The sequence below is a fragment of the Orcinus orca genome, chromosome 12 (genome assembly GCF_937001465.1).
Source record: "Orcinus orca chromosome 12, mOrcOrc1.1, whole genome shotgun sequence".
Taxonomy (NCBI): domain Eukaryota; kingdom Metazoa; phylum Chordata; class Mammalia; order Artiodactyla; family Delphinidae; genus Orcinus; species Orcinus orca.
In genome coordinates this window covers 60,704,030-60,723,455 of record NC_064570.1, presented here as the reverse complement: position 1 = coordinate 60,723,455, position 19,426 = coordinate 60,704,030, and the positions used below count along the sequence as shown (strand labels likewise).

General features: G+C 35.4%; 1 protein-coding gene across 1 annotated transcript in view; it reads left to right on the top strand.

Annotated features, from left to right (window-relative positions):
* Positions 1-2,815, top strand: part of FUT9 (fucosyltransferase 9) — a 168,727-nt gene extending 165,912 nt beyond the window's left edge. Inside the window, exon 3 of the mRNA XM_004264804.2 lies at positions 1,715-2,815. Within this exon, the coding sequence (XP_004264852.1) occupies positions 1,723-2,802 (1,080 nt within the window). The 5' untranslated portion in view covers positions 1,715-1,722 and the 3' untranslated portion in view covers positions 2,803-2,815. The remainder of the gene's footprint in view (positions 1-1,714) is intronic.
* The last annotated feature ends 16,611 nt before the right edge of the window (positions 2,816-19,426 follow it).

The following is a 19,426-nucleotide window of genomic DNA, read 5'->3' as shown; positions in this document are numbered from 1 at the left end:
GACAAACTTTTCTGACAGTTTCTGTACAAAGCAGGGGTTACTGAGTAACTGCCCCTGTTGGTTAGTAATTGATCCCGACAGCAGTGGAAAGTTGAAGGGGGAAGGTGTGCAGAGAGTTAACAAGAAGAACCTCAAGAAACTCAAAATGTCCAGGAAGCAGGAGAACTGAGAGGCACACAGTGGAAAGAATGTTGTTTCTGCCTAGCAACCAATTCTTCCCGTTTGGCCAAAAAAGTGTTGTGGGATTAAAACGTACAATATGCCAACTTTGAGTTGCTACAAAGAGAATCAAAACTAGGAGATTTTGCTCATCTACTGGTAGGAATACCTGTAAGTCAATTTAAAGGTAGTTATTCTGTAGAAGGATAGGTAGTTAAAATACACCAAGAAAGCAACTAAGTATAATTTCATTCATTCACACTTGGTTCACTTTTGTTTATCTAGTTACCAAGCATTTTACCTTGGGCATAGTTGGTACTCAGCAATCCACCCATTCATTCATGCAACATACACAGCATCTATTAAGCATCTACTGTAACCTGGTGATGAGGATACAGCAGTGAGAAACAAAGCCCCTCATGGAGTTTACATACTGTTATCATTAAGATGATTGCATCCTCTGGCTGCAACCAGGGGAATCAATGATTATAAAAATGTAGTCCTCGGGCTTCCCTGGTGGCGCAGTGGTTGAGAGTCCGCCTGCCGATGCAGGGGACACAGTTTCGTGCCCGGGTCCGGGAAGATCCCACATGCCGCGGGGCGGCTGGGCCCGTGAGCCATGGCCGCTGGGCTTGCGCGTCCGGAGCCTGTGCTCCGCAACAAGAGAGGCCACAACAGTGAGAGGCTCGCGTACCGCAAAAAAAAAAAATGTAGTCCTCAAGTGCCCAGACTCTGGAGCCAGAGCCTGAGTTTAAAAGTGTATTCTGCCACTTACTATATCACCTTGGGCAAGTTTCTTAACCATTTTGGGCTTTAGTTTCTTCATGATTAAGATGGGAATATAATGAGTTAATATGTATGCTTACGCAGACACACACACCACACATATGTATATACATTAACACACACATATGTATATATATATATATGTTCATGTAAGTCCTCAGATTAATGCTTGGCACTAATGAGCACCAGATAAGTGTCAGATACTGTTCTTGTTATGGGAAATGGATCTGAATTTAACTCCTGGGTAAATAGTCCTCACTCATATAAAGGGTAGAGACTAGAGAAATCAAGACAATAAAACCTGAGGTGCCAAATGCACCTCAATGGATTATTGATGTTTGTATTATTTGTTCAAAAAAGATTGTAGAAGGCAAGAAAGAGCATAACTCAATGGGTAAGCTAGTTAGGGTAAGCTAGTTACTTATATCTCTGGCCCTCAACTTCCTCATTCTGCAGAGAAGAGGTGATAAAAGACCTCCTTGATAGGGGTTCTGTGAGGATCAAAGGAAATGAAGTATGCAAAGTGCTTGGCACAAAGCCTAGCTGAGAATGAGCATTTAGGAAACGGGTACTGTTAAAGTTACAACTTGATTTTATTGCACTGACATCCTATATTTAGTTTTTGCTAAGACTGGAAAGGAAAATGCAGTTGATTTTGTGATTAAGTGTATTTTAGGATGTATCACCTGTTTATCTCAAAATGTATTTATGATTAACTCTTCATCCCTACCTCTACCTACCCCTCTATCTTTCCTTTTCTGTTTCACAGGAAAAATTATGACCTCGGCATCCAAAGGAATTCTCCGCCCATTTTTAATCGTCTGCATTATCCTGGGCTGCTTCATGGCATGTCTGCTCATTTACATCAAGCCCACCAACAGCTGGATCTTCAATCCGATGGAGTCAGCCAGCACTGTGCTGAAAATGAAAAATTTCTTCTCCACCAAAACTGATTATTTTAACGAAACTACGATTCTGATTTGGGTGTGGCCATTTGGGCAGACCTTTGACCTTACATCTTGCCAAGCAATGTTCAACATTCAAGGATGCCATCTCACGACGGACCGGTCCCTGTACAACAAATCACACGCGGTTCTGATCCATCACCGAGACATCAGTTGGGATCTGACTAATTTACCTCAGCAGGCGAGGCCACCCTTCCAGAAATGGATTTGGATGAATTTGGAATCACCAACTCACACACCCCAGAAGAGCGGCATTGAGCATCTGTTCAACCTGACTCTGACTTATCGCCGCGACTCAGATATCCAAGTGCCTTATGGCTTCTTGACGGTGAGCACAAACCCCTTCGTGTTTGAAGTGCCAAGCAAAGAGAAGTTAGTGTGCTGGGTTGTAAGTAACTGGAACCCTGAGCATGCCAGGGTCAAGTATTACAATGAGCTAAGCAAAAGCATTGAAATCCATACCTATGGGCAAGCATTTGGAGAGTATGTGAATGATAAAAATTTGATTCCTACCATATCTACTTGCAAATTTTATCTTTCCTTTGAAAACTCAATCCACAAAGATTACATCACAGAAAAGCTCTACAATGCTTTTCTGGCTGGCTCTGTGCCTGTTGTTTTGGGGCCATCTAGGGAAAACTATGAGAATTATATTCCAGCAGATTCATTCATTCATGTGGAAGATTATAACTCTCCCAGTGAGCTAGCAAAGTATCTGAAGGAAGTAGATAAAAACAATAAATTATACCTTAGTTACTTTAACTGGAGGAAAGATTTCACAGTAAATCTTCCACGATTTTGGGAATCACATGCATGCTTGGCTTGTGACCATGTGAAAAGACATCAAGAATATAAATCTGTTGGTAATTTAGAGAAATGGTTTTGGAATTAAAGTTTTCCATCATTTGCACACTTGGAAAATTATTTTGATGAGATATTATTGAGGTTTTGAAGATGAGAAGAGACATCATTCAGCTTTTGTGTCATAATTTATTTGTATCACTCTCTCTTGGGTGACATATATATTTTGATGAGATATTATTGAGGTTTTGAAGATGAGAAGAGACATCATTCAGCTTTTGTGTCATAATTTATTTGTATCACTCTCTCGGGTGACATATATATTTTGATGGAGATTTTTGAGAGCGCAGCCTCAGCAATCACTCCACTTGTTTTAAATTATCTTATATATACCTAATTATGTGCACTGAAAAATAATTTATTCTTCTCTATCATTTGTAAACATTATTTGTTTCATATTTTTGTAGTTGTCTGTAATGTAACTTTGTGATTCGATTGTTGTTCCTACACTGATCAGTTGTTTAATCCATTTGGTAAATGAAGATGCACATCTTCAAATATGAATATTTTCATTAAATATTATCATCTCTAGTTCCAAGTTGGCATAATGTAACAAAGGAAAAGCATTTGTAATTGAATTCTAACCTCTTTGACTTCGAAGTTGAACAGTGTATAACTGTCTTTATTTGATCTATTTTTTTACCTGTTTACCACATTTGTGAATGCCACATTTGTGAATTATTCACTTAGTGAATAAGCCAGATAGTGGAGCAGAACTATTCTATTCGGGAAGCTATTAGGCTTTCCATTTATTTTCATTAAGTTGACTTGCACATGCAGCCACTTGTTCTCATGATCTTAAGTTAAATTATGATGTATTTTTAAATATCCAATTTGTTGGGATTTGTAGTACCTGGGAAATAATCCTAGTAACACTTAAGAAAATCTAAGATAGTTTTCTTCCTGATTTTAACACTCCTTTTTATAATGAAACAAATAATCTTAACAAGTGACAAGGGAAAATGTTATGTATAGATACAAGTCATATTTATAATTGGTACATTTATGCATCAATATAATTTTTAATAACATCAATTTAAAATATTTTTTCCAAAGGTCCAATGTCTAAAACTATTTCATTTCATCATATGAACATAATATGTGAGATGTTTGTCCTATCATTTAAAAGAACCTAAATAAAATTATTATCAAGGTCTTAAGTATAAGATGTTAAACATAATAAAATGGCGATCTGTAGGGAACACAGAGTGATATCTCAATGCATATTTGTTGAATTAATAAATGAATGACATTGAAAGTCATCAGAAAATTTTTGTTTGTTCCAAAAAAGTGACAGTTCTATCCTAGAGGTACTAACTGGAGATGATGTTTTATATTCCATTTTTGTAATTATTCATATGTGGCACATATGACCATGGCCCTCAGGGTTTTACAGAACCAAAATAAACTTTCATTATACTACGTTTTTGGAGAATTCACCCCTGAACTTGAAGTTGCTGTACAGTGTTTCCCCTCCATAATGTTAAGGGCTGGATATAAGCAGAGAACAGTGAGAAAAAGATGGGAAGATAAGGATTCTTCAAAGAAAGCATTTACCAAAAGAATCTTTAATGACTTTATTCTAAACCCATCAAAAGTGTTAGAACGTTCTGATGACATCCATTTGTGTCTATTTGTGACTTAGTCTAATAATCCTCTACATGTTAACATCAGTAGAACTCAACTCCACAATTTTCTACATCAAATGGAAGTTAGAGAGAGAGGCAAATTTAAATTCAGAAAGCAGGAGCTATGTCCAACAATCCAGACTGCCTTGTGAGGGAATGAGCTCTTGGGACCACTAGAAGGATTTGAGCAGAGGAAGATTCCTACATTGGATGAAGGCTTGTTTGACCTTCAGGTTCACTCCTTTACCCATGATTGAACAGGCTCCCTGTGTCAGGCAATGCCCTAACCAGAGATAAAGATGAACAAACCTGTTTCTGAGCCACATACTTTGTTTACTCACTTGATCTAATGGAAGATTACCTCCATATTATCTCTTCTAACCACACTGCATCCAGAAATGATGTCTGTGTAGATGCCCTCCTAGATAAGGAGAGATCTCCACTACATTTATTTCATGATGTTCAAATAGTCAAATTCATACATTTATGTTTACTTTATTGTCTTTTTGGCCAAAAAAAAGTATAGGGATCTAAAGAGGATGCATTACTAACCAATTTAGAAATACCTCCTTTCTGCAGAAGCAGAAAAGCATTCAGTAAAAAGCCTTTGCTGTGGTGGGTGCTCATGATTTCAAAGAACCGAGAAACCTGAGGGCATTGCCTTTATTGTCAACTATGAATTTGGTCTCTTTCTCAGTGTGAGACTATAATTATATGCTAATAATATGACTGAAGCTAAGGCAATAATACTGAGTGACTAACTAGCACATCTGTATATTAAAAACCCATTACCAAGTCCCAGAAGAATAAGTTTTCTTAATATGAAGTACCAAAAATGAATGAGTCAGCTTCAATTCTGGGTCCATTGATCAGTGAGTTTTAGGGCTGGAAGAAATTATAGCAATGTTTACAAACCAATCTCTTCGTTCTACTTATGAAACAACTAGATTCAGAGATAATATTTATTTAAGACATATGTTCACACACACACACACAGGCACACACACTCGTACACCCCACACCTATATTGACATAGCCAAGATTAGAATTAAAGGGTACTATCTCTCTTGATCCTGTTTTCTTCTTCATTGTATTCTCACCTTATCATTGAAGTACATCTCAATTCTAAAAATGTGAATGCCTTATTGGTGTTATTAGGGCCTGTAGGATGTTACACTCTCTGTGGAAGCACTTTGACTTTTGAAAAAGTATACATAAGGTAAATAAAACGTGAAACTTGTTAGCATTCTTTCTGGTTTAAATATTTTAGGAGTTGAGCTTTAGTAGAAGGAAATGGGCTTTCACTACATTTGAAGTGAAATGCAACCCTCAAGATGGTTCTGTTTCTCTGCCACTTCTTTAATAAATCCTGTGGATTGCAATTTTTTAAGGATATCACGTGGTGAAAGATAAATATTTGACAAGATTGGCTTGCTGCTGGTTACAAAAACAAACAAATTTTGCCAGGAGGTAGATTGTGAATATAAAAAAAGAACAGACCACTTAAAACGTTTTATTTAAAAATATCAAAAATCTTTTACTTTCAATGGTCTAAATATTATTTATTGCAGGCCTTACTAGTAAGAATATATAAATATAATTATTATAGGCCTTATTAATAAGAACATATACTAAATTCTCCATATCTAGCAGTATGTCATGTCTGAAAAAAAAAAGACATGACAGTCGTAGTTTATGACAGCCATAAATATGACAATATGAAGTAGAAACGGAAAAAGTTATCTAAATAGGAATCCACTATCAGCTTCAAAATTGTATATTTACTATACAAATTCTGATAATCCCAGAATGTGCAGAAATATCTTCTGTTGTGAGGGCTTAGAAAGCTTAGAGTATCTGAGGTATAAATTGACCAACTATTTAGAAATTATTTGCTGAGCCTTTATATTCTTGCCTCCAGTTGGAGGTTAAATATGGAAAGAATAGGAAACTATACTATTGAGATCTTTTTGCCTGCCAATTTTCAGACTAGATTCCGTTGAGTCTTAAAGGCAATCACCCAGAAAATGTCTCTGCATGAATTAATGTTACCAAAACAAGGTTTAGATCCTTACATTATGACTTTGTGCTTAATCATATCTTTGAGTGCCCTTAAACTCTATCTCATTTAAGGGAACTTCTTAATAAATTAATTGTAATCAAACTGTTAAACAAAATAAATTTTAGAATCTAAAAGATAAATCCAGTGCCTAACCCAGAGGAGGATCTCAACAAATTCTTGTTGAATGAATAAACAGGTTGCATTAGAGATCATGCAAAATATTTTTTAAAGTGTGATAACAGTTCCAGCTTCTTGGTACCTGTTAGACATGATGTATTTATTTCATTGGTCAGTTTGCTGCCTGGATGAAAAGGAAGGCATTTTATGTCTTTCCAGGCTTACTGCATTCTAAGACCCCAAAGAAGTAACATTTCTAGAAAGATTAAAAAGAATTTGCAACATGTTAACAGTTTATTCAAATATTAACATACCAACGGTTTCTAATAGAAAAAAAACAAGTAGTATTTAAGAAGAATATAAAGTGCAAGCACTGTAGGGGGCACATATTTATTACCAAACTATGCGTGGGGAGAAATATCTTTTCTTTCCTCCCGAATTAACACTTCTTTGTATTGCAAACATCAGTCAATGAAGATGGTATTTTTTTTCTGGACATCTCTCATCTGGAGATTTTGTAGCATTTTGCAAATGGATAAGCTCCACTACTACCCAAAGCGTTCTTCCTCTTAGTAATTCATATTGAATGCATCCATATCCGTAAGCATTATATAGAGCAGTTTACAACATAAATGAGAGATAGCCTGCTAAACCAGAAATATGAGTAATGCTAAGCTGGGTTATTTATTCAAAAAACTGTAATTTTGAGAAAGCCACTTAACCTCTCTGGACCTTGTTTTTTGTATGTTCCTTTTAGCACTGTTACTCTCTCATCTAAGATCTAAATTGATATATGCGCGTATTTGCAAATGCACTTCCAATGACCATCACAAAATAATATTTTGGAGGTAAATATTCCAACAGATTTCCCTCATTTCTCTGAATAGACAAGTAAAGTATAAAACTGATTATTAATCTAATATTTGGAAAGAGACTAATCCAGTGAATATAGCAAATGCTCAATTAACTAACCCTCCTCCTTTAACTCCTTCCACCCCTTAGTTCTCTACCTACTTCCTTTGCAATTCATATACTCACCTACGCACTGAGATCTTAATTGCCTGCAGAAAAATAAGCATATATTGAGCATTATTTTAAAATATTTTAAATTTTTCTACACCATCCACATTCCTATTACAATTATCTGAAAATTTTTATGTATGCAAACATTTCAGGGAGGTAGTGGAGGCGCATAGTCAATCCCCAGATGATAGTAAAATGGGGAGGCTAATTAGAGTAAGCCAGATTGAACACATCTGGACAACTCAGTTATTTTTAAAACTCACAGCTAATATATATTTATTCATTTGATTTAAATTAAAAATATTTTTAAGAAGAATTTAAAAAAAACCCCTCCAACATCAACTGCCTTTTGTCAATGTTAGTGAAAAGCCTGGTTCCTGGGTCACCTCACCTCGAATCACCAGAGGTGTTCATGAACAATACTGATTCCTGGGCCCGGCTCATGCAGTTGGAATATCTTCACATAAGTCCAAAAAAACATGCTTTTAATGCATGTCCTAAGTTATTCTGTTTCATGCCATAGTTTGTGAACCATCCTAAGCCAATGATTCTCAAACACACGCATTTGGAACTTGCTGGGTCAGGTACGGAAGAATCATTTGAAAAAGTGTTAATAATACACAGCTTCTGATTCTCTGGATCGGAGATGGGAGCTGGAATCTGTATTTTTAAAATCTCCCCAGATAGTTCTGATGTGCTGTTAGTTTTGAGGTCTGAGTCTTAGCCACCTGTTAAATGGGAAGTGTTCTATCGCTCAGTTGAAACGAGCTATCACCTTTCTTGAGTTAACCTGGAATCTTTCAAATATGTCAGTAAAGTATTCATTCCCCTACTTCAAGGTCCAAAACAATGTCTATGCCTAATTATTTCATGAAAAGGCTCCACAGCTGATACTAACATGGGGCCACCTCTGGGAACCACCAGTCTACACAAAAGACATGAACAATTCTTGGCCTGGAGGAATTAGTAGGACAAGAAAAGGTTATATACCTTGAAAAAAATGCCTCTCATTCTCTTTCTGGTTTCTAACTTCATGTTTATATTTTGCAATGGAAGGACTAGACTATCCAATTACTAAAATCCTTTACAGCCATAAAATCCTAAGCTTCTGTGATCTGCTTATCTGCTGTATGTGTTTAAGAAAACTCTTTCCCAGATTCCAAAGTCCTTGCTTGATGGGTTGAAAAGTAATTTGCAGTCAGGATATACCAGCAAGCTGTAGCATGTGGATTTTTTTAAATTGAAGTATAGCAAATTGATTTACAATATTATATTATGTGTACAACATAGTGGTTCAATATTTTTATAGACTGTACTCCACTTAAAGTTATTACAAAATAATGGCTATATTTCCCTGTGATGTACAAGAAGCAACAAGGTTATAGCATACAGCACATGGATTTTTGATGACCACAGATTTAGAGTTGAATCCCAGCTCTGCCCATTCACTGTGTGCAAGTTATGTGACTTCTCTTAGCCTCAGATTTTGCATATGGGGTAACATGCATGTGGAGGTAACATGGAGGTAACATATTCATGATGTGTTTTTTGTGAGGACAAATATAATGACGTTTAAGTGACTAGACAATGTGTCCAGTTAGCATGGTTTACTATAATGAAAGATCATTGTGAGGGATCCAAAATTATTTCCACAATTTCAGTCCTGAGGCACTGAAAGCGTTAAGCAGTTTATAAAAATCACTGCAAATTTAAATAAGCCAAAGGAATAATCTTCAGGAGAGGAGAAACAAATATAGTGTGGACGCGTACATTCACGTCTTCTGTAATCACTAAGTAACGCAAGGTGTGTGGGGAGCTGACAGTCGTAGTGCATAGGCATTATTTGCATTACTAAACACATACATCATTTCTTAAAATCATGGAATCCAAAGCAGACCTAATTTTACCTCCATGTTATGAGCAATCAGTAAATTAATAGTCAATTTAGCATATTATCAGTTGGTATAGCTCAAGTCACAGACGGAATAGCAGGAAGATTCTCAGAAATCATTTTCTGGTAAGGAAAGAGGCCTAGAAATAAATATTCAACAACTTGACTTAATCCCTCATTTCAACTGTCTAGTAGTTCAGCCACAGAACTAGTTAATGATAAAAGTTAGGAAACAGAATCAAGTCTCTACTTTTTGTAAAGTTTAAAAAGAATGCTAAAATTTACTTTTTAAATGTTAGAGTATACATTCAATGAGGTGGGATGTATTTGTTTACTGGTGCAGAAATAAAATAATTCTTAGCCAGACTGCGATTGACTACTCTAATTACTAGTTGCATAATAAAAAGAGTTTTGACATGAATATTCTCAACTGTTCATGTGCACAGTTTCTAAGTTGTACTGTAATAAAACAAAAAAGTAGAGTTAAGGACAACTTTTATTTTCAGTGTGTAAAAAAGGAATGATATTCAAAATAGTATTTTTAAGTAGTTCCTAGTTGTGTTGCTTTAAAAAATTTTAGAAACATTTATTATTTCAGATACAACCTTAGAAAACTTCAAAAACTGAATTAAGTCATTTTTCTGAGTTCTCTGGCAACCAAACTGTTGAATTAACTATATATGGAAAGTGTGTTAAATTAGAGCTTGCTGGAATTTCATTGTGAAAAACGTTAAGTTTTATCAGAAAAATTTTAAGAACGATTTCTACAGAGAGGTATGTTAACTGTTGTGGCTTTCTACACACAACTGCATTCCATTTTGATTAATGAGAGTGAAGGAGAGAGAAAAGGGGCTCGGCAGAAAGAGGACCCAGACTGAATTAACAACCCAGTACTACTCATTATGCAAGAAATATGTGCCAGAGTTACAACGCTCATCCCCTGACCTCAGATGGGACTTATTAGCCACCTTGGTCTCTCGGATGAGACAATCCTGAAGAGGCCATCTTCATCCGAGGCAAGATTGCCGGAAGAGAGCTCACTATCATGTTGGGTAGGACGCGTGTCTCTAGGGACTGTAATGAGGTCAGGCCTTTCACATATTGATTTTCAAAAGCCCTCGAGCAAATCGAGAATATCTGGTTGCCTGTGTAAAACTGGGAGCAGTGCACTTTTTAGATAACAGGTGACCTATCTCAAATATTTTATATGTTATTTTAAAATAATGAATCAAAAGACTTGTGACCAGGAGTTTACTTAAAAGGAAAACAAAACAAAATTAAAAATCCCTTTTAGCTTGTAGATGCTCTACCCTCAAATCAATGAAGGCTCTTGCCCTGGAAGATTAACAGCTTATGTGGCAGTGGAAATAGGAATAGGAAAAAAAAAAAAAGCTGTGAAAATAGCATCACGCTTTTTTGCTCTTAAAATAAAAATTTAAATCTCTAGAGCTATCAGTATGATGGCAACCTTCACAAACAATATAGCTATTCACGTGCCTTTTTTTCCCCTCTTTTACCTTTTTCTCTCTTTTTATTTAAGGTTGGGTTTGATAAGAGTCAGGGTTAGCGGAGTAATTGTGACAATGTAAAAAACAACATTTCCATAAATCCTGTGTCAGATGAAGATAAGAAGTAATGTTTGCTGGAGGAAATGCAACTGGTCAAAATTATTTGAATGAAATTATTGAGATTTATCATCTTCATTGGAATACTGTGGTCTATTCTAAATCCAAAACAACATGTGTGTATAATAGATGTTTTTTAAAGGGAAAAGGTAAAGAGCTAACACGTCTGCAGGTAGATTCAAGTTCAGAAAGCTGCAGAAAGGAGAAAAATGGCAACAAGAAACAAGGAAAGGAGCAGTAAATTAAGGATCAGAATTCAAGTTCTAGCTTACATAACCTATTGTATAATTCACTAGCTTTTCTGGGCCATAGATTTCTCATCTGTCAACAGAGTGCAGTGAACTTTACATTATCACCACCTGAGAAGCTCTTACAAATTTTGATTTGTTGATTAGACATCCTGGTTTAATTAGCCTGGCACAGGGCATGAGCTGTCATATATTCGTCTAGAATTTTTCTTCTTTTCTTCCTGCTCCCTTCCATGTGGTCATGTGGATGCTCTGTGAGCCATAAGAAGGAGGGAAAATAGGTTGACAGGCAATTTCTTTAGGAGCTCTAACTAAAGCATTGCTAATGAAGAAAGCTGCAAGGGAGGTTTACAGACGAAGAGTAGGGATGCCATATGCTTCCTCTTATCTCATTTCCTCAAGAACACACATATAGACTCACCCATGCCTATCCTTTTTTTTATGTAGTTCAAGTGTAACTTTGAATAAAACGACATCCACTCAAGTAAGGAAGGTCAAAACTATCATGCTGAAAAAAATTGTGCCAATTCTAGCCAATGTGTGACTTGTAAGGGTCAGTAATCCATACACTATTGGGATGGTAATTGTATGTTTTATTTGTGTAATGTGATTTTACACTATTGTATTGTCATATTTAAACAGACTCAAAAACACCCTGAAACCTAAATGCCAAATGTACAGTTTATAGGTTCATGTTATTTCTGATACGGATACTTGCATTGTGCTAATAGTTGTTTAATGCTCTTAACTTTCTGTATGTGTATTATTGCCATGCAGACCTGATAGGGTTGTCGTAAGCACACTAATTAGTCATCTGAATTTTTATAGATAAAATCACACATTGATCAGAAATCACTTTTCTACTTATTTTTTTGTAGAGTATTTTTCCACACTTGAAAAAACATGATTATTTTATATCAAACATCAGCTTTTCTTTAAAATCTTATTTTAGTAGCCAGTGCATGTTTGAAATAAGTTGTGCTAGAAATTATATGACGATATTACGGTTGTGTTATATTAGGTGAAAAAGTGCATGCCATTAGGGAATCGTGCAACTTTGGGGGGATTCACACTGCCAACTCACCCACAGGCTTCATCTCATCCCATGTGCATGATTCATGTTCTTTCAGAAGTCCTTTTTAAACTTTAGTAGTGAAAATGTTACTCTCAGTGTGAATGAGCCCATAGACGATGCTACTTTGCTTATTTTCTAACTTTGCAGCATATTGTGGTAAATTCCACTCCTCCCAATTTTCTTCTTGGCGTTTCTTGTCGGCAATAAAATACAACAAATAAAATCATTTGTTGGCAAATGATACAATTTACTGTATAGCAATTTCCTATAATGAAGCATGAAGAGGTGAAAAAAAAAATCATCTCAATCCATTCCGTACTATGAACACAATATTCTGGCAGCTTTTTCTACAATCAAGAATGGTATGTCTTTTTTTGACACTGCCAAAATCAGTACTACTGCCAGTGGGGTTAAAAAAAATAATTAATTTAAAAAAAAAAAAAAAAAACTTGAGGCCAGGTCTGCACAACACTAAACTGGGCAGTAACGTTTACAACCCCTGGACAGTATGGACAGCCAATCAGTATAATTGGTAGGAGGAAAAGAAATAAACCCAATCTTTTTCTCAGTAACTTGAGTAATTAAAAAAAAAAAAAAAGATGATTGCACAGAAAATGTGAATTTTGGCTGCAAGACCAAGCCTTTACATGCTGAAAATTTGCAGCAATCCATGTGAGCAGAAATTACTCCGTTCAGCAAAGTCCTGTCTTTATTTTTGTCTTTGAGTTCTTTTTTCAGAAAATATACTTGTGTTTTTGGAAGGGCTGAATTCCAAATGGATAATATATGTGGACCAATAACCACCCCACCCACGAATGAAATTAGTCATTCACCATGATATAGTGAGGCTAGAACATAGCACTTGGTGACTTGAACACCAGTATAGCATTTACACTGTTGGAAGCTAATTTCATTGCTATGTTATTAAAACAGTGGGGATCCTATTTATACATTTATTTATTTATTTATTTGCAGGAGTTTGGTTCATTCAGGTTATTTTAACAGCTTCAGTGAAGTTAGTATATTGGTAAGAAAAGCTGACTTCAGCTATTATTCCAAGTGAAAATCATGCAACTGAGTCTTGCTACATCCTGGAGTCAAGCATTGATCCAAATGATGAGTAGCCATTCCCAGCAATGTGGAGGCCAACTTCCCAGACCAGGATGTTATATGTTTATGACAGTCAGCAAACATCAATCTGAGCTCTTAGTTCGCTACCATACTGTTCCCTTCATTGATTCAACCTGTAAATAACATAACATATTATGGCAGCTAAGCAAATATTTTAATAAGCCATGAGAGGCAAAATGCCATTGAAGCTCTGTATATTCAGCTATCTGGAGAACTTGTGTTTTCCACAAATTAAACTGGAGATGTCATTTGAAGTTTCCTTCCCGTAAAAATACTATTATAATGTGGGTTCCTTGCCATTGATGTCTTTCTGGGCTTATAAATATATGATGTGATTGCTATAGTTATAATTTTGTGAAATTTTGTTCAGCAACTAATAGTGACTTCAATCTGTGCTAAGATCCCCAGGCAGAAATAAATGTATAAAAGATTTGAGCCTGTATCTGTAAGAAGAAATCTCTACAATCATATTTCCTATATTCAGTGTAAGTATTTCACTGATTTACCGCTGGAGTTATCCCTTGGATGTGTAAATAATGATGTTCTATTCAGGCCTAATAAATTCCTGTACTGTGAATATTTAAAATAAAAATTTCAATTTAAATGTGCAATACTTACTGCTGGTTATTTATAATGCTTACGTTCAAAATCATTCATTCGAGGAAGTTCCTTTCCACTTACATGAAAATCTAGATTCCCTGTATACATTGAATTAAAATTTTAAAACTAAATAAATACATCTTACAGATTATACATTCATTACAAAGACCAAGTCAGAAAATGACATGAACCTCGGCAGTGCTCTACAATGAGAGTATGTCTTGTGTGAGTTTGGATGCCTGCATATGTGTCTCCATGTGTGGGTCTGTTTTGTGTGCTCATGTTTATGTGTGTATATCTCTGTTGTTTGTGGGGAGAAGGGCAGGTTCTTTTCTTTCTCTTGGCTTCATGTTTCTTTCTTCTCTCTGGGCAGATAGGATGGTAGTACATCTCAGCATACCTGGAGGGAAATGAAAACTCCTCAGTCCAGTTTACAAATTGGATCCAACCACATATAGGTATTAACTGGCCATTTCTTACTTAAGTTAGCTATCCCTTTTCCAGGTAAATACTCAGAGATAAAAACTAATCCATCTAGGCACACTTCCCAGGAATGGCTACTATATCAAATATGTCTGTGACAATCCTCCCAAAATCTCTGTAACAGATCCCACAGTGATCCCAGTAGTTCTTACTCCAAAATAAATTCTGTGGTCAAATATAAATGATAATAATAGTAAATATAGATCAAGGGCTTTCAATAAGCCAGGCTATATTCTAAATACTTCACATATGTTATTTCATTTAATCTTTACAACACTCTACACTTCCACCATCACCTTTACTTTTCTCAGCCAGAAAGTTGGGACACACACCTGAGTTTACACAGTTTAAAAGAGGTAGAGTTGGAATTTGAGGCCAGGCAATTAACCCAGGGTCTCAGTGCTTAACCACTAAGTTCTACTGGTTGGAAACACTGGGTTAAATGAGGTTGAACCAATGATTGATTGATTTCTGTTATAGAATTCCTTACTAACCTTAATGTGTTACTGTGAATTATGAATTTTCCACCGCAGGATATACCATAAAGTTTCCAAAGCTTATATAACCACCAACTTTTTTATTTTCATGGAGTACGTAAAAGCACTAGTAGAACATTCTTTGGAGAATGTTGCTATAACTTGATTTTTGTTCTGGGTTAATAAAATAATACATAAGAAACAATTGAACCATAAGGAAAATTGAGCAAAACTTAAGTGTATTTATTTTCAGTTTAATATCAATTGGTTTTAGAATTCTTTTCCTATTGATTCTAAGATTAATGAATATGTCAACCTGGGTAGACAAAATTGAATTGTGTGATACAACCAAATTCCTTAAATTATTTTTTTAAAAATCAGTTGTAAAGAAAGAGAACGACTCATTTTCAGATAAATAAATGAAAGCAAAATGTTAACTAGCAAGTAGTCCATCTATGTGTCATACTGATTCAAGAATTAATATATTCAAAGAAACAGGTACTTAGCAAGCATATAATTTAGTTAAATTCTTTGGTAATAAATTTATAATGAATTCAAAATGGAAGCTAAGGAAGCAGTTTCTTTCTAGAATTACTGTATGAAAGACAATCACTACATTTTCTCAAAAAAAAAGTGATATATTCATTCAACTTAGTGCCTCCTGGATGCAGGAGACTGTTGTTTTATCTTTTAGAAGACAATAGATGATTAAGACACAAATTCTGCCCACATATATTTCATAATTTAATCCTCAGATAACTCACACCCTCAAGGGAGAAATAGCATTCAGAGGAGGGAGAAATGCACAGGAGAAGATGAAGAAAGATACAGAAAGGAATGTCATTTAAACTGGACAGGCAGGTACTAGGAAGGGAAAGACATGAATGACAGGAAAGGGGACAGAGTGACTTATGTACAGAGAAGGAGAAGTACAGAGAAGAAGAAAAATATAATTCAACTTAATTATATCTTTGTGTCTGTGAGGGGAGGAATAAGCAGTGAGATATGTAGGTTTTGTGGAAACCAGGGTAGAACTCTACCTACCCTAGGGCAGAACCTACCAAGTAGACAGGGCAGTGTGATGATTATGAGCATGGGCTGTGAAGCCTGAAGACTTGTCCAGATTTCAGTAGCCGTAGCTCCCCACCAGGAGCAACTGTGCTGCCTAGGGGTCATTTGGCAAAATCAGGAAAAGTTTTTAGCTGTCACAATTATTTTAATGTTGGATATAGTATTGTGATCATGTAAAAATGTTTAAGTAATACTACATTTAGCTTCTAAGACAGTGACATTATAGCTATAACACACTGCTTATTGACATTTAAAGGGAAAAATATCATTAGTCAGTGAGCTAAATATTTCAGAAAAACTCTTCTGATGATCATAGCTAAAAAAAGATGGAGGAAACATAAAAAATTATCATCCAAAAGTTATCAAATAGTTGGGTGGTAAGGAATTAAAATGCCGAGACACTGGAAAGGATGTGAATCCAGAGATTTTTAACAGGGTAATGGGGAACATTTCTGCCTGGGGCATTATCCAATTATAAGTTGATCACCACCAAAAGCTGAGCTACTTCTTATTTTATACATTTTTAACATCATCACAAGTCTTGGGTGACAAAAATCAGCCTTCAGGACACATGACATGTATAATCCTACTAAGCTTCACTGTCTGCTTTGGGTTGGCTTGAAAACGCCACATCCCAGGATTAAGAGGAAAGAAGGAACCACCCTTGCACAGACAGCAGCCAGGTCATCTGGGTAGACCAGAAAACTTCAAACCCAAATCTCAGTGTTAAGTTATACAGACTAATAGTGACCCCAGAAATCAGCAGTAGCAATAAAAATCTTTAGAAAGATTTTAAAGAAAGATAAATCATTCCCAGATGTCTATTATTTCTATCAATAATTTTCCTTATATAATATCCATTACTCAGAAATAAACAGACAAATGAGAAAACCAATCATCGATGACAAGCAAGCAAAACCACTTCTGAAACATCAATAGAAACACATACAAAGGACCCCTGAGCTGAGGACACAGAGAGACAGAGTTGGAAGAATGGAGGGGCAAGGAAAGGCATATTTGTAGGGTAGAGTACCAAATGGGAAAGAGCTGGAGAGAGAGAGACAGAGACCCATATAGACAGAGAGATTCAAAGATTTGCAGAGGGGCCCCCTGTTAAGAATTCAGCTGAGTGCTGATCGAAACATGTGTGTGAGGAAATTACCTGAGATCAGAGGAAAAACAACCTGAAAGGATTAGAGGGAACAATGCTTGGAAATAATATAAGGCTGGGATTCGTTTGTGTTCCTACCAGAGAGAAGAGAAAAACTTTGAAGTTCACAGGTTTTTGGATAAAGGTCTCAGAATGTAGTGCCTCAGTAAAGGGAAAAATTAGTCCTAGACTAAGGCTGCTCTGATTCCACCTAACAAAACTTCAAGCAAATCTCCACAAAATCAAACTATTCCCAAGTAAATGTGTCCAAAACAAAACTCAAGAATATCTGTAAGAATAAAAAATACCTATGACCCACAATAAGAAAAAATACACAATGTCTAGCATCAAACCAAAAATTAAATCCAAATTAAGCAGAAGAAAGTAATAATAAGATAGCTCAGAAATCAAAGAAATCGAAAATGGAAAATTAGTAGGAAAAATATCAATTAAACCAAAACTGGTTCTTGGAGATGATTAAAAAAATTGAAAAATTTCTAGCTTGACTGCTTATGGAAAAGAGAGAAGATATAAATTACCAACATCAGAAATGAGAGAAGTAACATAACTACAAATTTTAGAGGCACTAAAAGGTTAATGAGGGAATACTATGAGCAACATTATGCCAATAAATTTGACAACTTAGATAAAATGTACACATCTTTTAAACGCACAAGCTACCAGAGTTCATTCCAAAAAACAAAGAGGAAGAATCTGAATAAACTCAGATCTGTTTTCAAAAATTAAATTTGTAGTTTAAAAAAACTTTTCCACAAAGAAATCTCCAGAGCAACATGGCTTATTGGCAAATTCTACCAAACATTTAAGAAAGAAATAATGCCAATTCTATACAAATTCTTCCAGAAATTGAAGAGAGTATGTTCTTTTTCTTGATTACAGTGATGGTTTCACAGGTGTATACATATATCAAAACTTATAAAATTTTACACTGTAAATCTATGCAGTTTATTGTATGTCAATTATATCTCAATAATCTGTTTTTAAAAGGCTTAAAAAATTATGTGCCAATAAATAGGCAACAGAGAATTTCCCTAGGAAAATGTCCAACATTAAATAAAAAATGCAAATAAAAGCAATATTGAAATATAGTTTTGTACTTCTCATCAATTTTGAACATAAAAAAATCAAATAAATTTTGACAAGGCTGTGGTGAGACAAGCATATATATGTACAGCAGATGGAATTCTAAACTTTTCACCCACTATGGAAAACAATACTGTAAAATACAGCAGCTGTCGTAAATAGTTTTATTTATCTATAAAGAAATATTCATGTATTCAGTAATCTTTGTTTTTATCATAACTTCTAAGAAAATGCTTTAACAATAAAGCTCCCTTGACCAGATGTTTTCTTCATTAAGTATAATAGGAAAAAATGGAAATCATTCAAATACCAAACAGTAGGAGAAGTTTTATAAATCATGTTGCTGATACATTATGAAACTACTTGTAAGTCAAAAAATAAATAAGTAAATGAGAGAACAAGTGAAAGCACAGATGTCAATATTATGTGTGGTATAATTACAACTTTTTTTTTTTTTTTTTTGGCAGTACGCGGGCCTCTCACTGTTGTGGCCTCTCCCGTTGCGGAGCACAGGCTCCGGACGCCCGGGCTCAGCGGCCATGGCTCACGGGCCCAGCCGCTCCGCGGCATGTGGGACCTTTCCAGACCGGGGCACGAACCCGCGTCCTCTGTATCGACAGGCGGACTCTCAACCACTGCGCCACCAGGGAAGCCCTACAACTATTTTTAAATGTATATTTATTAACGAGAAAGACAACAAAGTCTGGATATAACATGTCAAAATAATCATAGTTTTGTTATGGGAATAACATTGGTGATTTAACATTTTTTAATGCCTCTGTTATTTGTTTTAATAGAAAAAGGCATTCCACTTGATCTAAATGTTTCTTACAATTTAGGTTCTTTTTCTTTAAAATTATTAATTCTTTGAAGTAGTTTTCTATTAAAGAAACTAATTTGGACAAATTCATCTACATTCTTTTTTTCTTCTAATTTCATCAGGGATCTTAAGTACAGACTACAGCCATGGA